The sequence below is a fragment of the Marmota flaviventris genome, chromosome 3 (assembly GCF_047511675.1).
Source record: "Marmota flaviventris isolate mMarFla1 chromosome 3, mMarFla1.hap1, whole genome shotgun sequence".
NCBI lineage: Eukaryota > Metazoa > Chordata > Mammalia > Rodentia > Sciuridae > Marmota > Marmota flaviventris.
Genome location: NC_092500.1, coordinates 39,502,316 through 39,528,900, shown reverse-complemented (window position 1 = coordinate 39,528,900; position 26,585 = coordinate 39,502,316). Strand labels below are relative to the sequence as shown.

The following is a 26,585-nucleotide window of genomic DNA, read 5'->3' as shown; positions in this document are numbered from 1 at the left end:
GTTTATCATAGTAGAAAGAAAGAAGCAGTTCTATCAGAGCCAAATACAGTACCAAGTTGACATTTTCTTTGCAACAATTTTACATTTTTTGCTTGCAATATTCTGAGGGGCTTCTTCCATTGCTTCCATGTTGCTTGCTGATTGGGGGGAAAAATTCCGTGCACTAGTGGAATTTAAAAAAATATGTAAGCAGCAAATGTGAATGTGTGTCAGACAAACAGGTTTCTAGCATCTTAGTGCTTGCTTTCTAACAGCTTGGAAGTATGACTATAGGACGAATTTAATTTGGATTTTGGTGAAAATTCCTTCGAATTCACATATGATCCCTTTTCTGACTCATAGGCCCTTAAGGACGATGATGCTGAAACTGGTTTGACTGATGGGGAAGAAAAAGAAGAACCCAAAGAAGAGGAGAAACTGGGAAAACTTCAATATTCACTGGATTATGATTTCCAGAATAACCAGGTCTGAGGGGAAAAATGTCTTCTAATTCCATTACATTTTCTGAAATTACCAAGTAGAAATTGAAGCAAGATACTTCTTAAAACATTTCATTTGCTGTGAGGGAAATGCAATTATCAAAGCTATTGATGAAATAATTTCTAAGTACAGGCAGTCCCCTACTTGCTAATTTAACTTCTGGTAATTAGAATTCACAGTATTCAACCGATTACATCTACTTATGACACTTCCAGCAAGCAGGCAGAATACAAATTAACTTGAAGCAGTCAGTCTGCTACGGAGAGCTCCCAGTCACTCTTGTCCTGATGGGTCCCTCAGCCTGAGCTAGAAAAACGTTCCTTAGACGTTGTGGGTCTAGATCCAAACTAGGGGCCTTTGGGTTGGGCTACCATTTGAAATAGTTAAACAGCTTGATAAGGAATCACAGAAGGAAAATTGACAATGGTCCATGAATCGTACAAGTACAAATGCCTTATATAATGTCCAGTGCTAATGGGATTGCAATTCTAGAAAAGCAGAAAGACCCACAACTTTATTTTAGCGCCCTTGAATGTGGCCCAAAAGTGGGAAAAAAAATTACAAAACAGATATTCCTACTTCAATTTCTCGAAAAGTAGGAAAGGGTCATTTAGATGAATGATATCATTTATCCACTGCCTATTATCAAGGTATCTCAAAGATAACAGTTAAAAATATCTCTCTGAAGGATTTCTAGGACCCATGATCTTGACAAAGATAATCCTAAATGTTCTGAATTGTTAAAGAAATTAACAAGCAGTTGGGGATGTTGATCTCTGGCACTGCAAAGAAAAAAGAAAATTAACAAGCTAGATAAGAATTAGTGGAAGAAGCTAAGTTCAAAATCAGGTTGTTAAAAATTTTTATAACATAGCCATTCTCTAGCGAGGGAGTTCAAATCTCTCTGGCACAGTTTGCTTCTTCACCCATTATTTCAGGGGATGAAGAACAAATATCTATAATTACAATTGCTACTAATTCAGCATGTGCTAATGATACCCAGTTTGATGAGCACTAAATGATCAATAAATCAAACACCCATGCTTAGCTTTGATGACCATCATTCAAAATCAAAATTCTGAATAGTTGTAGAAATTCTGCGTTTTATTTAGGAATGGACAGTTTAAATAATGCTTTCAGCCTTTGAGGGTTCCCCCTGAGGGATGTGTGGAATATACTCTCATATGAAAAATATTTTTATTTGATCAGCTCCATTACAGCCCTGGCTAGTTATTTTGTAATATTTTCTAGAAATCTGCATATTGATTATAGGTATGGACTTATAATTATTGATTTATAAAGATTTATAGTTATACCATTTACAGTCAATTAAATATGGCATTCAAGGTCATTTCTATGTCTTCTACCAAAATTTGAGCACTGGACTTGGTTAGGAGCAAAATTTCCTATTATCTATATATTCCAGGAAAGCTAAAGGTCAACTTATGTTACCAAAACTAAAAGATGACCCTAAAATACCCTAATTGTGAAGCTGTCAAGGTGGAAAGAAATGTAATATTTATTTGTTAGGCAGAAGTCAAAGGGAGGCTAGAAGAAGTAACTCCATTTCTTATTAACAAATATCTAAAAATCTAGACTAAAAATGATCTACTTTAAAGGAATTTCAGTTCTATTTCTAACTGAAAATTGAAAAAAAGGAAAACAGGTTATAAAAAGCAACAATGAAGAAATAAATTCTTGCTTATTCACACTGCCACATAAAGGCAAATACTAAATACCAATTTAGCAAAACAAGTCATATTGTTTGCTTCACCAATCATGTCTTTAATAATCTAATACCACTTTAGCTATTCTTGGACCATCTTTCTCTGTTTTGTGTACCCACAATCCAGCAGTCATTGCTGCTGTTGAAAGATGATGCCACAAAACACATACTGAAGCTTAAAATGGAAACAGCATACTCATTCAGGGTATGATCCAGGTTAAAAATTGAGACAGTTAGCCAAAATGCACTTAAGACTATGATTGGTAAGTTTTTTAGAAAATGGATGTAATTTTTAAGGAGGTAAATTTGCTTTTTCATTCTACTAACTAAAAATCCACAGAACCAAATGTTCAGGCTCTTAAGTGAAAGCCTATGGCATGACTGCATTTACTGAATAGTATGTCCCTTGAATCACAAAAGATCTACTTTTGTTTCCCATGTGGATTTAAATCAGTCTGCTGACATAACTCTCCAGTGGCAGAACCACTGGAATAGTCCACATGTACCTTTTTTCTTTTTAAAATGGTAACAATGCCATAATTTCTAATATTCATAGGGATTTAGTCTTATATGAGTAAGAAAACAGTGTTTAACAAATGTAGAGATATCTGTTGTATTTGGAAAAAAATCAGTAACATTGTTATTTAACATGAAAACTATATCTGTCATCTCCCCTCCCTTTCTATGAAGCTTAAATTATAATTCTTTATTTCAATGTCTTATATTTAGATACAAGAATTATTGGATAATAATCATTCTACTGTAAGTTAAATAAAAATTAGCTGGCACATAGTGAAGGTCAAGGGTGACAGAAACTTGAATATCTTATTTCTTTAATCTCAAAATATTACCTGATTTCTAAAATATTTCTATTGCTAAACAGAAATAAAAAATTCTGAACTTAGCTGGTCTGAGACTTTGGTAAAGAATAAAAATGTTCTATTTGTAATTACAGACTTGTGATTGTTTAACAATTTATTTCCACTTACAAATCATGCCCGGGAAAGAAAAACAATGCACAAGAGCTTTTAGCAACTGAAAAGTTATTTGATTGCAACCCTTTTGCAAATATGAATTTCATATCTAACTATAATCAGCAACCTTTTAAAAGCCTCTTTTGTGCTTAAAAGTTGGCTTCCTAGAGCGTGCATCTGTCATAATTGGGGTTCTGAAGTCTAGAGAGCTCATTTCATTTGCCTTCCGTGTTCAGATTCACATGAGAATAAAAGTTTATTGAAAGCAAAGAGGAATGGGGAGAAATCACAATATGCATCACTGTGAACAAATCAATCTTTTCCAAAGTGTCACCAACTTTTGTGCTTGTTGCTCCCTGTCATTCATTTCAGCTGCTGGTAGGGATCATCCAGGCTGCCGAACTGCCTGCCTTAGACATGGGAGGCACATCTGACCCTTATGTGAAAGTATTTCTGCTGCCTGATAAAAAGAAGAAATTTGAGACAAAAGTCCACCGAAAAACCCTTAATCCTGTCTTCAATGAGCAATTTACTTTCAAGGTATTTTTTCTTATGTACTTATAACTTTTCTTTTGTTGTTTTAATACTGGTTTTATCCTGACACAGACATACACATGAACACATATTCAAGGACTTAAAATGATTGTATTCAGAATATTTTCAATTTTTCTCTTTGGTCTCTATTATGTTTTAAGTGTGGTCAAGGTAGGAGTTGGCCATCACTTTTCATAATGGAGTATAGACTGATAACATGACTATGATGTCATGGTCACATCTGAAAAGTAAGGTCAACTTCAAATGTGCTAATAGGCTCATACACACACACCCAGAATAAAGGCAAAAGAAAGAAATCATTATTTCCCTGAATTCCAAGTCCCAAAAATAGGTAAACCCTGTTGCAAACAGAACAAAGGAAGCTATGTTCCATGCTTAAATAGTACAAATAGATATGACTCTTATTGAAAGCTCTTAATGTACAGGGGCAACTTGAAAACTCTAGATCCATCTTCTTATCAATGAAAAGAATATGAACACATTGTTTTCGGCATTTCTCGTATTTTTTCCTCTACTCTAGGCTCTTCTGATATTCTTCATCTTCTTAAGATACCTCAGTTGACAAACAATAACCAAGAGAGATTTTGATCAAATAATTCATCCAGAAAACCAGCCCTGAAGGCTGCAGGGATCTTTGTAGCTCTTCGCTTGAGGCCATTCACAAAAACAATTATTTTGGTGGATGTGTGAATTTTTTAAAATGCATTACTTAGAACAATACATCTCTGAAAAATGAAATGCTTGTGAATATACCAGCAAGCTGACTCAAAATCACCCCATCCATCAGTCAGGCTTAGTAGTGGCTGCTGTGCCTCTGTTAGCAGACATTCTGTTCTGACATAACTTGATGGAGTTGAGGGCATGAGCCATTTTCTCAAAATGTGTTTACAATATTGTGAAGGAGCAGTGTCTTTCCATTCACCCTAAAATTTTTGAGGTTTAAGACAAAAGTTTTATTGTGGTCAATGTTATTTAAAATCCATCATTTTTTTTTTTTGTATCTAGAGAGTTAAAGTAGCAGTAAAAAAAAAATCTGAAAATTATCAACCTATGAAGAGCTAATCATGGTGGTCAACACACCACAAAACATAAAATGAATTCTTGAAATACTGCAAGTAGTCATCAAAAGCATTTTATTTGTCTATGTATTCATTTTATTTAGGTCAGATCTTTCTAAATAGAATTTAGTAAGCAGAATCTTAAATTATTTGAAATAATATTGTAGGGCTTTCCTTTGACTTTCCTATATATTATTTCTTTTAAAATAATTTTGTAATTGTTCATAATAAGAATAATACAAGCCAGGCACGTTGGCACACACCTGTAATCCCAGCAACTCGGGAGGCTGAGGCAGGAGGATTTGAGTTCAAAGCCAGCCTCAGAAACTGCAAGCCTCTAAGCAACTCAGTGAGACTCTGTCTCTAATAAAATATGAAAATGGTCTGGGGATGTGGCTCAGTGGTTGAGTGCCCCTTAGTTCAATCCCTGGTACCCCCCAAAAAAAACAGAATGATACAATTTTATTAGTAATATCTATGACTCCAAAAAGTATAATGAACATTTTAATTGTCTATAAACTTTTATAATTTCCATTTTATTACATTTTGGCAAGGTTGAGCAAGCCATAAAGAGATTCAAAGTATATTTTGATACATTTAGTAAATATGCCAATGTAAAAGAGAACCAGCTAAGTTTTCCAGTAGACATTTGTAGACTACATTTCTTGAAATGACAAGGGCAATATGATATAGGAAGAGAAACATAAGAAGTTAGATAGTTGGCTCTAGAATTGAGTCAAAATCTACTGAACATGAACTCGACTTGCCCCAAACTAATGTTATATTTTTTTTTCTTCCAAAACAAACTCCCACCTGAAGGAAGTATTAATCAGTAACAACCATTTAAGTGTCTACTGTATGCTAGGTGGTACACATACATTCATTCATCCTTAAAATGGCCCCAAGAAATAGATACTATTATTTTCTCATTTTGATAGATGAAGAAGCCCCAAGTCCTTCAGACAGAAAGTTGGGAAGCCCAGGTCTCTCTGACCCCAAACCCAGGTTTTTGATCATCAAAATTATAGAAAGGTTTTAGATATACAATGACAATTTCAAAGGTTTATCTATAATTATTCTAAAAATTTTTTTTCCTTAAAAATATGGCTCTTTGAGTTTATTTTAGATTCCTTCTAAAATTGAAAAGCATTATGCCTAATTTTTAATCACAGTGTTTTAATAATATAATCAGATTCCAAACATGATAAATAAATGACAGAAAGTACTCCTGGTAAACTAAGATTACTTGTACATTTACGGTCAAGTATTCTTTCCTCTCCTTCCCTTCTTAATGTACAGAGTTAATTGAGAAATGTTTGCTGGAGCACACGACAACCATTTACACTGATAAAATATGAAGTGTATGAAAATTGATCAAACCTTTAATACAAGTCTAAACAATTTCTTCATTAGACATTTCTACCCAGTTACTGAAGTGTAGCTCACTTGAATTGCACGGCTTTTCCCTGAATATTAAAAATGTCACTAATAAACTTCCCAACCCAGAGCATCTGTCCCAGATATATTTGAACAGCTGGAGAATTCATCAGTTCTTGGCCTTTTGCCACTATTCATACTAAAGAGTGTCATACCTATGAGTGAACTTCAAGATCCATATTATATTGAATCTCTGATATTCAAAACATCAATTTTCTAGTCAGTGCATGTCAATCAGTAAATTATTTTAGAGAGTAGGTGAGGCACCTTATGAATTTCATTTAAATTTTTTTGGCTCCTAGCATGCCTTTTAGTATGTTGCTGCTCCATTAAGCTGCGGTATTCAAATGGCTTGAAAGAGTTAATGGAACTTTTAAACACATTTTCTGCTTCCGAATAAGTTAGATCCTGATGATATAACTTACAACAATGACAATAAAATATACTGTAGGAGAGGACTGGGGATATAGTCAGTTGGTAGTGTGCTTCCCTCACATGCAAAAGGCCCTGGATTCCAACCTCAGCACCAAAAATAAATAAATAAATATTATTACACACACACGGACATATACATACATACTGCAAGAGAAATGTATACAATAGTCAAATGTAATTGGCTTATTTATTCTTTTTTTTTTTTTTTTTGTACTGAGGATTGAACCCAGGGGCACTTTACCACTAGGCCACATCCCCAACCCCTTTTTTATTTTGAGATAGGGTCTCACTAAGTTTCTGAGGCTGACTTTGAACTCATGATCCTCCTGCCTCAGCCTCCTGAGTCACTGGGATTCCGGGCATGCACCACTGTGCCTGGGGCTTATTTATTCTTTTATTAATCTTTGGACCCATTATTAATAATACTAATAGCTTTAGACCTTTAAAATAAGTTGAAAAATCTATGGCAAGTTCCAGTTTTTTCCTCAGGTAGATTCAACTTCAGTTAGTTAAAAGACTCAATTTAAAAAAAAAAATAATAATCTCCCTGGTCTGTTTGTCCAACATAAGTATTAAATTAATGCCATAAAGTAGTAGCAGATTTTAAGTATTTTTGTGAACAGATATTTATCCTCATTTCTTTCTGTGTAGGTCCCTTACTCGGAACTAGGCGGCAAAACTCTGGTGATGGCTGTGTATGATTTTGATCGTTTCTCCAAGCATGACATCATTGGAGAATTCAAAGTCCCCATGAACACAGTGGATTTCGGTCACGTAACTGAGGAATGGCGTGATCTGCAAAGTGCTGAGAAGGAAGAGGTAAGAAAATCATTAGCATTTCTGATGTGACAAGCTATAGCTTCAGTTGCTGCTCATACAATAACCTATTGTGAGATGCTTTTTACCAAAGGTGATGTGGGCTTCTAGATGTTGACAGCTGGCAAAACAGGGTCAAGGGGTTGTATAACCTGGTTATAAAGTATACAGGTCTTCTGTGTGTTGTTCAGAAGAAAAGGGAGAGATTCATGCACTGGATCTGTAACCAACTCCTCTGGACAAACACAAACACACACATACATACACACACACACACACACACACACACACACTTCTTTAAAGGGACAGAGAAAAATCATCTTATTATTCTTTGTATTTTTCCACAATGATTTTTCTGGTTTTCTATGTAGGTTATATAGCTATAAAGAAATAAAATGGCACTTTTTCCTTGATTATTTCTGTATATTGCAGACAGTTCATTGTTTCTCCCAAAGATATCAGAGCCTGATGGGTGAAACATCAAATATAATTCACAAAGGCCAATATTAAATCCATTTTTTAAATGACTCACATTTTTATAGTAGTCTTCACATTGTTTTTTCCCCAGCTTTAATAGTTGAGACCAGTATTTTTCTGTGATTTAAAAAGGGAAGTTCAATATCCTTAGTACATTGAAGCGCCATAATAATCAATTCCATTTGATTATGCTCCTCCTGCCTGGCACTAGCATTTTTTCTGTGTGGATGTCTCAGCAAACCACCACCAGAACAGCAAACAACTCTCAGCTTCTCCAAAGCCCTAAACAACTCCTTTCCAGCCACTTCCCGGAGTCCTGACAATTGACTATAATGCAAAAAGCCTATCATTTAGGACTTATATCTCCCTAAAATTTGGTAAGATGTAGTCACATTGGGGCTACCAGAGAAATCAGAGTTGCCCAAGCCTTCAGAGAAAAAACTCAATCAAGCCCTTTACCTGGGAAATTTCTCAGCCTGAGGTTTTCTCTGAGCCATCTCAAGCTGCTAACTTGACACCACTTTAGTAAGGTAAGGTCTCAGAATAGGATTATTGATTGCTATGCTGAAATTGGATTTTGTTTGTGCTCTAAAATTATTATTTGGTTACAAAAAAAAGAAGCAAAATTGCTTGAGTAACTTGAATAATCAAAAGAAAACTTTGCTCTCTTTTAGAAAGAAGAGACATACATATTTTCCCAGTAGGTTAGTCAAAATTAACATCCTAAATATTGAAATAGACTTGGCCCTACTTTTCATCCGTCAAAAATAACATAGGAAAAATACTGCCTTTCTAAATTTTATGATTTTTTATAAGTAGTTCTTCCATATGAGTTAGGTAATATTGACATTAAGCTTAACATCTGTATAAAAAGAAATATTCAATCCTTTGAACATGATGTTTCTAAATATTTAACAAAATAGTAACATGTTTCATTGAACTTTCATATTTTATTGAAAGGTTTCACTGTGAATTCCTTGAGTTGGAGATAAAGTGGGACCATAATAAATATTTATTAGCTGAGTGGTTTTTAGTTAAGTGGTTGTGGTTGGTTCATTGGCTAATTATCAGAATATGACCATGTGGACTTCACAAGGCTATGTCCAGGGTATATAGTTACTTTTACCACAATTACTATGGGATTTCAAGATCACACCAGTGAGTTTCTGAAAAGGTGAAAAATATTTTTGCCTGAGTTAAGGGTATATAGATGAGCTAGCAATTCTCCTCTTTCAAAAATCCTTTGAGTATGGGGCAGAATTTGACACTTTTGACTCTAGAATCTGAGGTTAGATAGATACCCCAAAACAATCTTATTTTTGTTCTCTTCACCTTATTTGCCCCCTTTTTTCTCTCTTTGTCTTCTTTCCCTAAGACTTTTATCATCCAAATTATTTGAGCTGAGCATAGAGTCACACACCTGTAATCCCAGCTATTTGGAAGGCTGAGGCAGAAGGATCTCAAGTTCAAGGCCAGCCCCTCAGCAATTTAGAAAGACCCTGTCTCAAAAATGTTTAAAAAATTTAAAAAGGACTGAGGATCTAGCTTAATGGTAAAGCACCCCTGAGTTCAATCCCTAATACCAAATATATATGTATAGATATAGATGATACAGATACAGATAGATATAGATACAGATTGGGATCTGTATATACATGTATATACATGTTCTTGGTGAAAATTCTTATTATGCATTACTATATTCATGCTTCTGTGCTAAGTGGTTTTATTTTTAGGGGGCAAATAATGGCACTATGTTTTCATGAAATTTGGGGTTGACTCATCATCTTAACTTCAATCTCTATCTTGCTTATTTTCATCTACACAGGTTTCTGGGCAAGATCTGTCCTTAAGATCAAACACTTCTGGGGTTTGGTCCTAACTGATCTACTTACTATCTCTGGGACAAGCCACTTAAGCACTCTAAAATTCAGGATTTTTAATCTAGAAAGTATCCTATTGGAGCTAGGACTGTGGTTCAGTGGCAGAGCGTTTGCCTAGCATGTGCGAGGCACTGGGTTCGATTCTCAGCACTACATATAAATAAATGAATAAAATAAAGGTCCATCAAAATCTAAAAAAAAAAAAATTAAAGTAAACTACCATCGTCTGTCCTTGCTCTTACATATAGATTAAATCAGGAGGAATCTGCTATACCTAATACCGAGTCTGGTATATCGTTCAATAAATGAGAGATTTCCTATTCTCTTTCTGTAACCTACTGTGTTTTTTGTGTTATCTTTCTCCTTTTTGTGTTTTAATTTCCCTAATTGTTCTATTCTTTTCCTTCTATCTATGTCTGCTTCTTTATTCTTTCCTCAGCGCTGTTGCACTTATTGAATGGCTCTTGAAGTTTTCAATAAAAAATAGTAACTCTACTATTACATTTTTAAACTCTAGAAACATTCTTCTTTGCTATCTTCTCCAGAATAGTGATTTTTGGTTTTCAGTTGAGGGGCTGTTGCCCTTTGTCATGATACAGGAGGCCTCATACAACAGATGTCTAGCTTGCAAAGTATTCCTGGATGACCAGACCCAGAAAGGTACTTTCTCCTTATAAAAGAAATAAGATTCCAAATACATTTCATATCTGAAGAATTACTTATTCTCACTGATATGTGCTCCATCTTTTCATGCTACTGTCCATTAACCACAGAAAATTATAATTGAATGAATAAATTGAAGGCTTAGCTCTCATGATTTTAAAGAAATTGTTTTTCCATTTTACATGAGCAATTTTGTTCACAATTTTAGTTTTTCTAAAATTTTTCTCTCCACAATGCCATTCATCTAACAGCATTAACTGTTATTTTTAATGTCATCATGAGTTGAAAGGATACAAAGAAAGTGAGAAAAAAAGAACTCAAGGAACAATTTTGGAATCTGGAAACAGCACTATTAACCACAGTAGGCTATTCAGTTAGTCTTGGATTTAAACAGGGTAAAATTTGGTGGCCAGGAAGATGAGAACTGTAAAAGCCATGAGTTGATGAAGCAATTGTTGAAGTGAAAGAATTATGTGTTATTTCAGTGATCCATTAATGTGCAAGTTGTTTAGAAAGGAATAGGATAGAGCATGGACAGTGTAAGGATCACATTTGGACTTGACTGAGCACGTTTTAAAAAGGAGGAGATAGAGAAGAAACCTCAATAAGCACAGCTCCTGCTGTTAGATTCTCCATGCAAGGTGAAGCTTCCATTTTGCTTGTTAATGTGTCTTAAATTAACACAATGAAAGCCACCTTACTGGCTTACATTTACTTGCTTTTTTGTTTGTTTGTTTTATTTTTTTGTTTTAATGTTACATGAATTGACTACTCCCTCTTGTGACTTCCCCACCTTCTAATAGATGAAGGTGGAATTTGACCATGGACAGCTCAATTATTCTCTTTTGGTTTTGTTCATTCTTTTTTTTTTAAGACAGAAATGTGAATCCTGAGTTTTTTGAGAGGTGATTACATAGAAAACTATTTGTTGTATCAATTTTTCCTTTCTCAGTATAAGACCTCAAAATCATCCTATATAATCAGCATATTCCTTCATTTCCAAAAGATTTTCAATATGTATGTTCTCAAGCTATGTTGACTTTTGGAGATATTTTAAATCATTTAAAAAATAATTATTCATACACTCACAGGTTAAATCTGAATTATTATTATTATTTAGAGTCATTAAATTATTATCTAGAATTATTAAACCTGAATTATTATTCTTTAGAATAATCCGTTCTTAATTTTTTACTTATTTTAAATATTGTCATGACTCAATTTTTCTCTTTTTATAAATTTATGACTACCTTAGAAATTGTCTCAGTTCTGGACCCAGCATCAAGTACATCCTCAAAGAATTTAGATCCTTTTTATTTTAGCATTTTGTTCCTTTTTTTCCCCCTCACATCCCCATGCCTTTTGCAATACTGTCTCTTATCTCTAAAAACAGCACAAGACATAGACACCACCAGAGGACTGAGCCTTTTTGTTTGCTTTTGGGGTTTTGGCTTTTTTTTTTTTTTTTTTTTTCAGTATTCTGCCCTGTTAGGCTGCAAGCTCTCAAGTCTTGACCAGTACTGTTTTGTTTCCATTTAGAGAATAAGTCTATCACCTCTGCTTTGTGTGGAATTCATTAAACTGTGATTTTTAAATGAGATTCTGTAATCCAGTGCAAATGGAAAAAAAATTGATTGCTGAATTAAAACAAGTTGGGACATAATTTAATTAGTACCCAAGCAGAAGAGAAACTACTTTAGTGCCTTAATGGAAAATCAATTTTGCGAGAAAATTTCACATTTTTAAGCCTAATTAGAAAAACATTTACTTCACAGAGAAGCATTTGGAGAATACATATTCAATCAAAAGACAGAAGTTTTTTTAGTTTCCAGTGGTCAGTTACTCGATACTTCTTTGGAATGTGTTAAAGCTATTATTTCTTACGGTGTCGGTGTCTTTACAGCCAAGGATCTTGAAGCAACTGATGCCATTCCTATAGTTAGAAGGCAACTCATGCTCTCAGGGAATCTCCACCCAACAAATCAATGCTCTGATTGGAAATAGTTATAAAAGGTTAATTGTTCTAACTTTAAGCATGATACCAATAAGAACCTTCCTTCCTTCCATGTCACTCACAGTCTATAATACTTGAGAAATGCAACAAACATATCCATAGCATGTCTGGAAGGCACACTTGTTTGCTTTTTTTAAATTTTCATGGTCTGTCTTCCCCCATCACTCTGTAAGCTCCTTCCAGATGGCAGCCATGAATGTTGTTCTCCACTGCAAAACCAAGTCTGATTACAGAAGCAAGCACATAATAGGGGTGCAAAATATTTTTGAATAAATGAATGGAGAGAGGTATTTGTTGTACTGTGAGAAATATTTCCAAACTCCCTTTTTAAAGTATGTTAATAATAATTGCAAGAGCTTGAATTGACATCTTGTGAAATAAGACTGAATCAAGTAATCTAATGACAATTTTTTCCTTAAATAGCAGACTGATAAATCTCAACTTGGAACAAAGTAAATATTATAAATCTTGGTTCTTCCCAAGGACTAGAGTTGGAACATGAAAGCCAGGCCCACCATTCTAAGTGCTCTACACATGTCATCTTGTAGAGTTCCTGCAGCAACCATATGGAGTCACTCTTCATATTAGAACATTTTGCTTGTTAGATAACACAATTGCCTGGTGCCACCCACAAGATAAACAACATGACAAGGATTTAGACCCAGGTCCGTCTGACTCCCAAATCCTTTTTCTCTCCACAATGCCATATTGCCAGAGTTGATCAACACTCAGTAAGTGCAAGGAGATTATCTACTTGGTGTTCCTTTTTGTCCCCAGTAGCCCTACGCCTACAACACACAAAGTGCTCAAATATTTTCAAGTAAATCAACTGAACAAATTAAAATGAAATGAGAATTTTCTCTTACAAACACATACCATAAGTCACATCACGTTCAAGGAAATCGTCTGTAAAGGATACCCAACTATTTCAGTCTTACTGCTTATACAAAAGCCCAAAATACTTTCAAATTCCAGCCCTATCTCTAAATAAACTCTCCCAGTGTTCAATACATTCTTTTGTCTGTCCTATTTAATAGTGACTTGTCTTTATCTTTAAATGGTAAATTCCATTGAAATGGTCAGAAACTGCTTAGGGTCAAGCAGAGATGATGAGTTGATGATTAAATTGGGTGAAACCGTTTTAATTAATATGAAAAAGTGAAGAGGTAGGTGAATGTTCTTTTAAGGACTATATTCTGACTTTTAAGGACTATATTCTGACTCTGACTGAAATGTTCCGAGCTTAGCATCATTTCCATGGTGTCGCAAATGGGTTACCATGCAGGAAATTCTCATTGGGAGATTTAAATTCTAATACATGTAGTGCCAAGGAAATCTAATTTTTTAAATAGAAACCAGTGTAGGTGTTAGTTTTTCTTTTTAATCAAAAGAATAAAAGGAGAGAGTTATCAGTTGAATTTTAAATAAAGCAGAGCAGAACGGCTTGGAAGCCTGGGTTTCATGTATGTAGGCTGGCAGAGAAGAAAGTGAGGAGTGGGAGTTGAAACGGGAACAAATAGAAAATGAAAGAACAAGAAAAGTGATACAAACAAGAGCAATCGCTTCTATATCTGACTTTCCATATTATTGAGACAGTATGGAGAATTCTGAGTAGGAAGCAATACAGGAGAATGTCTTGTACCATCTTCTACACATCCAACCTTTTAAAATGTAATTTTTTCTGATAAACTCATCATATGTTTTAGAACAGGTTTTTTATTATCTTGTTTGTGAGTCTTCAAATTAAATGTTTTTACCTTCTGTCTTACTCCCACCTATTTTTGAGTGGGCCAAATGTTTGTATTGTGAAATCTTTAATCCATTACAATCTGTTACTCCACAATTAGAGGAAATGTCAGTTATTGAGTGGTGCCAGTTGTAATACAGAATAAAGGAGGAGGATGAGGACTTGATGACAAACAAGAGCTTAAATAATTAAGGGGAGAGAGACGAAGCACATACACACACTCAAACTTACTTTACACATGACTAAATTCTTTCCAGTTATCCACTGAACTCCTCTAAGCTTTAACACCACACACAGGAACTCAAGAGCTCTGAAATACTGCAAATTAATTTTATGCATTCATCCTTTTGTTTATTCAACATATATTTATTAAGCCCCTTTTATAGGTCAGGGATTATGCTGATTTCTGGGCTATCATGGTGAATAAGATAGACGCATTAAATTTAGTCAATTATAAATTAATGGTGAGAAGAACAGAAGAATAGCTTAAACCTCTGAGTCTGTACTCAGCCTATGTAATTACAACATGATTCCACTTGCTAATGGGGTATCGTTGGGTTTGTTATTAATCTTTCCATAAAATGGATTAATATTGGGGCTGGGGATATGGCTCAAGTGATGGCGTGCTCACCTAGCATGCCTGAGGCACTGGGTTCAATCCTCAGCACCACATAAAAATAAAATAAAAATATTGTGTTTACCTAAAGCTAAAAATAAATATTTTTAAAAATGGGTTAATATTACTCATCTCAAAAGATTAAGAAAAAAAAAATATATATATATATACCATGAGGTTGTACCCAGCCATAAGGAAGAATGAAATTGTGGCATTTGCCAATAAATGATGGAGAACAGCATGCTAAGTGAAATAAAGCAGAATCAAAAATCAAGGGCCAAATGTTTTCTCTCATACGCGAAATCTACAGCAAAATAATGGAGGGAAAAGGAAGTTAGATATCATAAGGAGAGAGGGAAAATCAGCGAGGTAGAAGGAGATTGAGGGGGAAGGAGAGGGAACCGGAAAAGGGAGAGAATGCAGAATGAATTTGACAAAATTTCCCTTTATGCATGTAATTAAAAGCACTGATTATAAATAAATAAATAAATGGAAAACCAGTAGAATAGAGGAAGGGGAATGGGGGAGGGAGGAGGAGAGGGAAAGAAGAGACACAGGAAACTGGAATGGAGCAAATTTAATTCCATGCATGTATGATTATGTCAAAATGAACCCAATTATTATGTATAAATATAATACACTAATGAAAGCATTTAAAAAAATATTACTCCTCTCCTTGAGCTGAATTACATTCTAAATTAGAGAATTCATACAAAGCCCTTAAAACAATTCTTGGCACCAGGTAAACTCAGTAAATATTGGTTGTTTTTGTGATTGCAAACACTAATCAGAGCTGTCATTTTCTGGCCAGCTAAAAAAGCAGGGCTGTGGCCATTGTACCTACTTCCTTCCTTTTATGAGTAGACTCAGACAAGCCCAAGGGTTCAGAAGATTGTCAGACACTGTAGCAAAAGGGGGAACGTTCATGCCTGGTCTCGTGTGCAAGTCTTTGGGTGTGAAAAGTAGTCACAAAGGCCAACCCAAGGCCAGGCTCAGTGGATGTGAGTGGAAGATGGTACTAACATTGTGTTTCCCGGTGAGCTCCTCTAAGCTTTAACACCACACATAAGAACTCAAGCTTTTAGGCTCTGCTAAAAATCAAAAACATGGACAATCATAGGTGTTGGTAAGAGTGTAGAGAAACTAAAACCCCATCCATTGACAGTGGGAATGTAAAATGATGTAGCCACTTTGGGAAACGGTCTTATCTTTCCTCAAAATGTTAAATGGAGTCATCATGTAACCAAGCAATTCCACATCTACGTATATGCCTAAGATAAATAAATGGATGTACATACCTACACAAAAAATGACGCATGAATGTTCATAGCAACATGTTTCATAATAGACCAAAATAGAAGCAAACCAATGTCCATCAGCAAATGAGTAGGTAAAGAAAATAGGGTATCACCCCACAAGATTATTCAGCCATAAAAAGGAATGAAGTGATGATACATGCTACACATTGATTCACCAGAATAAGCACATCCACAGACAAAAGGTTGATCATTGGTTTTGTAAGGCTACAAGAGGAAGGGAGCATGGCAGGGAGATGGAGAACAATAGATAGTTGATAAGGGGCTTCTTTCTCGAGTGACGAAAATATTCTAAAATTAGTGGTAATTATTGTACAACCATGTGAATATACAAAAATCTACTGAATTGTATACTTTAAGCAGGTGAATTTTATGATATGTAAATTATATTTCAATAAAGCTATTTTTTTAAAAAGGGTTTCAGGCATTAAAACTCCAAACATGGAAGCATGATGTTCCATATTGACAAGGGCCCCATTTAAAAAAGTTATCAGGTAGGTTGGGAAAGTCCTTCCTGATACTGTTTCAAAAGTTTAGAAATTTTCCCTGAAATATTCTAGTCTCTATTTCAATTAGGGCACTTTCTTTATTCCTAGGCTCCTGATACAAGGTCATACTAAGACTCTCCTTTTGCAGATGATAAACCCAGGGTTAGATCATAAGGTTAGTCAGTGAGAACTCAAGACTCAAAGCACCAGGTTTTGTGGTCCCAAAGCCATTTTCTACTACCCCAATCTTTTTTAGGGTAAGAAGTTCTAGGCTTCATTCTTCCAATGTAGAAGAATTGTTCTAAATATTAGAAGTCATCCTTTTTTTCAGCCTGTCTTCATCCTTTGTCTTCTCAAATATTTCCCAAGTCACTTAATTGCTATTTTATGGACCTTTGTCTAATAATAAAATGTTGTAAATTGAGAAAAAAATTGACATATAATAAAGTGCCCTGACATTAAGCACATTGAGTCTTGACAATTATATACACCAATGTAGCCACTACTCCACTCAAGTTATAGAACACTATTTACCATCCAAAAAAGTTCCTCATGGCTCTCTCCAGTCAATCCCTAGTCCAAGCACCTAGAGAAAACCTGTTTCAATTTCATCACCACAAATTAGCTTGCTTCTTCTCAAATGACATTTAAGTGGAATCACACTATTCTGTCTAGCTTCCTTTACTCAATGGGATGACTTTGAGCTCCTTCATATAGTTGCATACAACAGTTTTTCACTCCTTTTTGTTGAGTCATATTCTATCAGATGCATGTATCAAAATTTGTTTAGCCATTTTCCTGTTGACGAACAACTAAATTGTTTCTAGGGATTTTTATTGGGGGGTTGTTTTAAATGTACTTTTACAGCTTCTTGTAGACATGTTTTCATTTCTACAAGAATTTTTGGATCATGGGCAGGTGTATGTATAATGCTTCTCTAAACCTAAAATGATCAGGACACCAGGTAATCATCTATGTAGGGATGTATTGTGTTATTTACTTAGTGGAATTCTATCATGTCTTCTTCTCACCAGCCTCCCTGATGATGCTGAGCATCACCTTGACCTTGACCTTGACAGTATATTGTCTATACTGGACCATACACTTAGCACCTTATTACATACTCTCTTAGTCTCAATATAAGGTACCTAGCCAGCCACATGATGCTATAACACAAAAAAAAGATGTCTTCCTTACCAGTTTTATTGTCTCCACAGGTTAAAAAAGATCATCTTATACATCACAATACTTAACTCTTAGGAGACTGTGTGGCACAGATCAAATAAGTATGGTATGAACTATGACTCCAAATTCCATAAATTCTCTGAGCTTCTTTTCCTCATATGTAAAATGCTGTTGAGAAATATAGAATATATTATATAAATATGTGTTTGAAATTTAAAATTATTTTTCAAACACACTTCAAATATGAAATGAATACCTAAAACAAACAATCGGATATATGGAGCAGCTCTTCACTTTCTCTGTTGTATGGTGGGCAGGGACATCTCCCTGTAGAGCCAGTGACAGTCTCCGTATCTTTATTATTACTCCTCTCCACCCTCTCCAGATTTCAGATGCCTGAAAGCAAAGTTGAGTAGCCCCTAAGCTTTTCTGGTAGAGCTGATAGAAGAATTCTCCCCAACTCAATTCATTCAAAATAATTTATGACTCTCACCTATCTCCCTGATAGCCATCTCTCCTCTCTCATCTCTTCTCACTTTTGCTCCACTTTAAATGTCCCCCAAAACACTAATTATGTGCAGTTCTTTTCCTCCTGAGGCAGACCACAGAAAGATTGAGAACCAAAATTGTATGGCAGGGTCCTCTCTGGGGTGTCTTGCTCCTGGACTTCAGGAGCTGACAGACTCCTGACTTAGAAAACACAGTGGAGCATGGATGGTGGAGATGTCAGAGATCAGAAAAACCAGCCCAGGCCAAGTCACCTACTTACCACTTGCCATGCATACACGGCAATGTGGACAAGTGGAATTCCTTCCATTCTAGCTTGCTTTCAACATCCTTTCCAAAAGCACTTTCCACATCAGTGCTCTTTAAATGGAAGGGCCCCATATGTACATATGTACATATGCAAAAACAAATTTGAGGACCCAGATAAAACAGGGATATTAGTGAATGAAGGGAAGACCCTAGGTACAATTCTAGCAGAGACCAGAAAGGAAAATTTGAAAATACCTCTAATCACAGTCCTCTCATTCATTAAATTGCAAACACTATGGAATGTGGCTGGAGACTGCTGTTTACCAATAATTAACAAGCTGCTCTTTAGTTTAAGCTGTTATTTCTACATGAGTAAATCAATATTCTGACAAGGTGCTTCTTGGTATTTTCACTTTCTGCCAATATGTAAAGACAGGAGGGGAAAAAAAAATGTCTTTCAGAAACCAGCAGAATGTCAGGAATATCTATTCTTAATTGTGTCTCAGTGTCAAAAAACAAAAATAGAGTGAGATTAGAATATTAAAATGGGAAAAAATCTAGAGTTTTATGTTTTGATTTTAAAACATATTTGTGGATAGCTTAAGTCACAAATAGGGCGGGCAGAAAGCAGCCTTTGAAGTGCCTTCCTGTTATAAAATCAATATCGATGTTTAACCTAGAATCCAAGAGGAGGAGTGGAGAGATACTTGCTTCTCTTTAACTTTCCAAGCAGTGTCATGCTGATGCTTTATTTACATTGAGTCCATATTTGAAAGTGGCATAAAGACTGTGGAACCTAAGTGTCCTGGTGGGATTGCCTAATTGTGGTTTAAAAAAAAATGTTTCTTTTTAGTAAACAATGCTTCCAAAGGTCTGTTACCTGAAAAATGTAAATTTGCATTATATCTGGTTTAACGGAACTTAAATTTACTGAGTGGCTGTATAAAAATCACAGAGTGGCTTTTTTCATTTAATCCTCATCACAACACTATGGGGTAGGCATCTTTATTCTCCCCAACTTACAGACACTGAAACTCAGAGAAATTGGAATTCTATCAGTCATGAAACTCGAAGAGGGAGAGCTGAGATTCAGACTTTGGTCTGACTCCAAAGGCACTTGTCCATCATGCTCAGTTGCCACTGAGAAAGGGGTTACAGGGCCTGTGCTAGGTATGATGTCTTAGTCTGCAAACATACACTCTGCTCATGCCTGATGGCTTGTTTTCCTCATTGCCATTCTCCCCACCACAAGGCCATTACCACTCGGTGCAAAGGGAGAACAGCAACAGCCCACCTTCACACTACTCTTGTCCCCAAGTCCCTTAGTTGCTCCCCAGCCTTCTGGTCATCTTTGCATGACAGATCTGTGTGAATCCCACATAGGTAGGATTCAGATGTTTCCTTTTTCAAGTCCCTCTATTCCTCATCTTCTGGTTTATTCCATCCTCTGGTTTATTATTAGACTACAAATCTCAGGAAAGAGAAAAAAAAATTGCACCTATCTCTTTCATCACATTTTCTCATACCAGCCATGATGATGAACACAATGTAGAACATCCTACCTTGTAATAATACCCAAAACATCAAAGGTCAATGAACCAGCCAGGCATGGTGGCACATGCCTGAAATCCCAGAGGCTTGGGAGGCTGAGGTAGGAGGATCTCAAATTAAAAGCCAGCCTCAGCAATGGTGAGTTGCTAAGAAACTCAGTGAGACCCTGTCTCTAAATAAAAACATAAAATAGGGCTGGGGATGTGGCTCAGTGGTTGAGTGCCCCTGAGTTTAATTCCTAGACCCCCCAAAAAAGATAAATGAGTCATTCTAACATTCTGCAAATAGCATTTAATTAGATATATTTGAATATAATTTTTTTTACAAATCAAAATATTTTTGTAATCTTAAAGTTTACTAAGCCCGTGTTTTATAATGCAATAGAAGCTCCTTATTAACATCGTCTAGCAAAGATAAGACATCAAGCTCAGAAGAATTGTCAAATTCTTGGTGATTATGAAAATAATGAGCAATAAAGTTGCCAAAAAATGAGTAGTTCCCCTCTAAAGTGCTATAATTTGAAATACGGTACTGACCAGTGTCTTAAGATTCCTTTTTCAAAACCCTTCCTCTAATGAGACAGAGGAAAAGTATGCATTACATCTCACAAGACTCAGATGATTGCTAAATGCATGTCATTTGGTTCCCAATCTATCCTTTCTTCAAAACCAAATATTTAATAGTTTGAAGAATAAGTTTACCATCACTGCCTTGATGTTTTCATGTCATCTTTGTAGGAATTCATTTGGCCAACTTCACATATAACTTAGCTAATTTTTAAATACTTTTTATGTCAGGTCTGAATTTTAGCAGCATCACTTTTCCTAAATGAGGAGTAGTTGTTATTATTTTCAATTACAGCTTTCAAGATTTTGCATCAGTTGGAGCTAGACCTTGTTTTCTACATCAGCAACTCTTATCAAGGGATGTCTAAAGGACTTGGTTGTCACCAGTACCACATTTCCCAAACCCAGCCTCCTCTACCTGCTGGCTGTTCCCGCTTCAAAGCTTTCCAAATTTTGTGATTCCAATTACTGATCAATTCACTTAGGAGTAAAAACAATTTAATAAATTTAACTTAAATCTGAAATACAAATACTTTAGCTCTATGAAATCTCACAAACCCCATTATAGATATTACTTAGCCAAAGTTGCAAATGAGGAAACATTCATACAAGCTAAAAAAAAAAAAAAAAACTAGTCTGAAATCATGCAAAACCATGGCCATATTTAAATCTAAAGTTTACCTAATTTCAGAGTTCACATTTAATACTGTTTTTTCTATTTCTAAATTCCTCTAGAGCAGGAACTTCATCAAATTCCTAGATTTGGGAATTCAGGAAATGTTCAAGTAAACCTAAGATAGCCTGGTGATTATTAGCTTATCAAAGAAATACAATGTAAAAATGTGGTGGCCTTTTATCCTTTAGTAAATAGATTGAGAGTTTTCCTGAAGAATTAATCAGGATCAAAAAGATGCCTGTTTAAATAACATGCTTCCAGTTTGAATTCTTTCTTCTTGGTGCAATGCAGGAAAGGAAAGCGTTTACCCAGTGACTGCTGCTCTCCATACAGCAGAACTGAACCAAGGATAGAACAGGCATGGGACATAGCTGAATTTTAACAAGGCTGATTTAGGCCAGATCTGCCATTTGGGGCCTTTGGTTTGAGTCTGAAATAAGTATTTACCAGGATGTGTTGTACAAGTCACCAGGGGATGTATTTGTAGAAAAACCTAATACACAATCACAAGGATCAAACCTTCTTTCAAATCCTCATGTTCAGCACATAAGAAATTCAGTGCCCTAGGCTAAAACTTAAGTAAGTGAGAGCAGAAACTGGTTCATCATGTGTCATTTCTACAGGAAGATGATGCCTGAGACATTGCGTGATTTCCTCTAAGTGAGCACATAGCTGCTCACCAGGTCATTGGTGAGTGCCTAGAGGAGAGGAGGGTAGCAGGAGCCAGGGGCCTGACAGGAAGGGTGCTGTCCACTGCTTCTCTCATGACCCTGCTGTGGTGATCTTCCCCCATCCCTCCCACTCTCAGTATACTAGCCCGCCCAATACTCCCTAAGAAAATGTTTCAGCATGCCTCCTTTCAAAAGAAATCACATGCACTTGACTTCAGAAATAAAAACAGAGATGGTCCTTCCTAAATGCAAATTCTGGCATCCCTAAACAAAGACTTTGTAAATAGTAAGTTAAAATCTCCCAAAGATTTCAATTTAAGACATAAATTATTCAAACATTTTCTGAGGCTATGAAAATTGAGGACTCCTCTGGGCCCAAATGGGAAGTGCAACAGCTTCTGTTTCATCCTTTCTATGAAAAATCTTCGATTTCTTACTTTAAAGTCTGTTTCTCAAGTTCCATATATTTCAACTTTTGTTAGTTTACATTTGTCCCGCAAATTGCAGATCATTTTAAAAGTAATAAATTTAAGATCTGCATTATCTTAGTTGGTGTATCAGTATTGGTAATATTGTCACATCTGCATGACACTTTCAGGCCCTCCTGAAGCCATAGGGACCTAGTCCTGTGTTTCTGAACCAAATTGTCTACTTCTTCTAATCTCAGCTGTGTCATCTATGATAGTTTCCAATTTGATTTGGACTCATAAAATAGATGAACCAGAATCTTGTTCTTGAAATGAGAGAACTTAGTGATAATCATCCATTAAGTAGGGGTCAAACATCCATTTAAGGCAGTGTGGAATGACTTTCTGAAGACACTTTAGTCCAAATAAAAAGAAAGGCATACAAATGTGATAAGAAAAACTGAACCCAAGAAGACCCTCCTGAAAGTGTCAATTGCTGAAACAGGTATCCAAAAGTACCTAACTCTCTGAAGGGCTTTTAAAAGTAAGAATTGGGGCATGCATTTTTAGTCCCACTTCAAGGTAAGTGAGTAGACAAAGTGATCTCTTGCGGGATCTAGCAGCCCTGTGATTCATCAAAGAAGGTATTTTGAAAGCAAAGCCCTAGGAGAAAGAGCTGTAGCATCAATCTAAATCAAGATTTACGTGCAGGTTCTCTTTGTTTTTCATTCCTAATCTCTGCCTGCATTTTCATAAGACCTATCACAGTAAGACATACTCTCTCCAATTACTTTGACAAACAATGATAACAGTGCTTGGGGTTTTAGTCTCTTCCAAAGTAATCCATTTTTGACAGTGAAAAATATCAGAAACTGATTTCTGAAACTATGGTGTACAATGATATATTGGGGAGCTAATCTAGCAGAGTGGGTTTCTATATATCAGCCTCTGGCTAACTTCCTTGAGCAAGTGCCCAGAGGCAGCATACTCTCAGTGGAAGGTTAGATGAATGTAATAAAAACAAAAGTCATATCACAGTGACTTTCCTTCCAGGGAGTACATTGTAAAAAAGGTAGCAAGTTTAAGAAATATAGAATTTTTTTTTATTTTAATGAGGGTTGCTTAATAACATCAAAAAATTCAGTCTAGAGATGTGAAATTTCACATTATAAATAGTTCTTATAAACAAAAGTACCAATGAGTTGAGCCTCTGGCTACCATATCTAAACTACTACAGGTATTTACATTCAGTGAGACTTACTCAATTTTATAGTGGTCAGCAATAAGAATACGGTTACCTATGCTATGAAAATGAAAGAGTAGGTAGCCATGAGACATAACTGTATGGAAAATGTTTTAGTATGTTAAGTAGAAAACAAATATAAAATTACAGAAACACAGTATTTATGAATATGCTTTTGTAGATTTTTTAAACTATTTGTATATATGTAATGATAACTCAGTGATCTCCAAGATAATAATAACTGCTTTAGGATGCTAAGATTTTGGCATTTGGGGTCCTATTTTTGAAGAACATAAAAAATATAAATGCATGCATACACACAAAGATGTCCATTTGACATAACAAAGGACTGTCCTTTCAAAATTCAACCTAGCATATTCTGGTTCAGAACAGATCTATTTTAAGTTCTTTACCATGAGTTATTAAAAAAAAGAGAGATGAAAATCCACATGATCTTTCCTTTCTTTCCTTCTCTCCTTCCAAGACCCCTTCCAGCAGCAATGCACGTAGGCTGAACAGGTTTCCATTTTAACTGAGATCCAGTTAGTGAGTTTCCTTCTTTTATCCAAATTAATTTGCAGCAGAAACTATCAGATTATCCCAGAAAAGCATTTAGTATTTGCCCTTAGGAAAAAATAGGAAATTCAAAAATAAGGTTAAAAGGGACTTTAACACCCTTGTGCTGCTTTCAGGGGGTTTGAGATCTGCAGCATGGAATGACTCTTATCACTGGGAAATGGAGGATTTTAGAAAGAGCTGAGAAATCTGTGTGGCTGAAATAAAATTACATCTTGGTGGGAAAGAAAAGGAATGGGCAGAATAGATAAAGATTCATAGCCTGGGTTAATGCAGCAGGAAATGTATTGTTAAAAGGCTTTCAACAACTTTGAGAAACATCACATAATCATATTGATCCAAAATACTTTCTTGAAGCATACACTTTAAAGCCTTGTGTTTTTAATACCAGCTGAGCTCTATTATAAGTAGCTATCAAATGTTTGTTCCCTTTTCCTGGCCACGGCAGGAAACTCTTTAGTGGTTGCCAAGTTTATTCTATAGCAATAAAATTTAGTAACCTTTGGATGTTCTGCTGTAATATCTGAGTCCCACTTAAGAGAGTGTCTTCCCAGGGAGCGCCTGGGGTTTGGGGAGAGGCCAAATCATCCATTCATTTCCACAAGACCTTTGGCCTGCTTCTGACAACTAAGGAGATTTGACTCCCTGACTGGCCTTCCAGAAGCTCAGAGTGAGACTTCCCAGTATTTACTGTGTCACTTTTTAAATCACAGTTTCACGGGGTGACAAGTATACCTTCCTAGGTTGGAAAAAAGCTGCTTTATGGCTGAAAAGAAGCATATAATCTCATCCCTGGTGGATGTGCAAAAATAAACAACCAGATATTGAACTAGGAAAATAAATACTGCTCCATACTTAATTTCATACAAAAAAAATTCATAACATTTATTTTTAAGCTTCCTACGCCTTTTAGATGTCAAACTCAAGTCTCCTTATAAATGCCAGGTTTGAGTTAATTTTAAAAATTTATATAAAATAATTTGTATGAATCCTACAGTTTATAGAGGAAAGAGAAAATGTTGCCCATTTCATGTAGGGTCTATGACTTCTTTCTTTTTCTTACACATGGATTTATTGTGACTGGAGAAAGGATTCATGGAATAAGAAGGGTCCTTGTAATCAAACAGACCCGTATTCCGGTCTCTGCCTTTCATGAGCTGTGCAAACGCAAAGAGATCAGCTAACCTCTCTGTGCTTTAATTGCCTTGTTCATCAAATGGCAAATAAGAAACCTCTTCACTGGCTTTTGTAAGGATTAAATGAGACACTGCATGTTAAAACTCCCCAAACCAGCAAGCTTGCAATGAATACTAGCTCCCTTTGCCATCTGTCCTTCTTAAAGGTTTTTGGGATCTTATCAGTTGCTTAATAACAAATAGATTGTGCTACTTAACTTTCCTATTACCTCTTTAAAATACAAAAACTATTTAATTTTTGAGAGAGAAAAAAAATACAGAGAGCCAAAATCATGTGCCATAAAATATTTGTAAAGGCCAGTCCCACAAAATGGAACAGATTTTCCTTCTGCTCAGAGAAAGACAGTTAATTTTCACACAATTATAGAAAAACTCGGCTACTTTGACTTTTTCTAATATCTGGTGATCCCAAATATTCTTTCCCTCACGTTCCTTTTCCTCTCAACATGATAGTTGGGGCTCTGCACTCTGAGAGGTCTATGACAAGCTATAGTTAATAAGTTTTCCATGGTGTCAAAAGTAATAATATTAACATGCCATTGTGAGTTAAATTAATTTTGTTTTGTGCACCGGCCTGCATAAATGTGAATGACATTTCGAAATATGATCAGGCAGGAGCTGGAAGGAGCCAAGTGGCAAGGCAGAATGAGATGCGACCATCAGAGCAGGGAAGGCGGCTGCGAGTGCTTGTGATCACAGGCGAAGAAATGCAGATGTTGTTACAGCAAACTTAAGGGGTGTTGTTATAGATCATTTTGCCTTTAAAAGAAATTCCTTGACTTTGTCTTTAGGAAAAAAACAAGAAATATTTGACACCCTGGCTCCATGTTTGGAAATGAAAGACCATCTTCCTGCCAATTTCTGATTTCAAGTTCAAGTGTCTTTCAACCCATATAGGTTTTTTGTTTGGTTTGGTTTGTTGTTGTTTTCAGCCTGCAAGAGCCGGCTACAGCTGATTGGTGACAGCTTTTAAGATGATGTCCCAAAAGCAGCATTTGAAAGTCCTAGGGATTGTGTTTTCTTCCGAGATTTCGGATTTCCTACACCCTACCTACCCGTGGAACAGATAAATA

At 35.6% G+C, this 26,585-nt stretch overlaps 1 protein-coding gene across 2 annotated transcripts in view; it reads left to right on the top strand.

Annotated features, from left to right (window-relative positions):
* Syt1 (synaptotagmin 1) overlaps positions 1 to 26,585 on the top strand; it is a 197,386-nt gene that overhangs the window by 55,739 nt on the left and 115,062 nt on the right. The window contains exons 3-5 of one of the 2 annotated variants that reach the window (XM_027929322.2): positions 352 to 465; positions 3,553 to 3,720; positions 7,317 to 7,484. In XM_027929322.2, the coding sequence (XP_027785123.1) occupies positions 352 to 465; positions 3,553 to 3,720; positions 7,317 to 7,484 (450 nt within the window). Of the gene's footprint in view, positions 1 to 342; positions 466 to 3,552; positions 3,721 to 7,316; positions 7,485 to 26,585 lie in introns of both variants that reach the window. The other variant, XM_027929315.2, reaches the window with a different exon arrangement.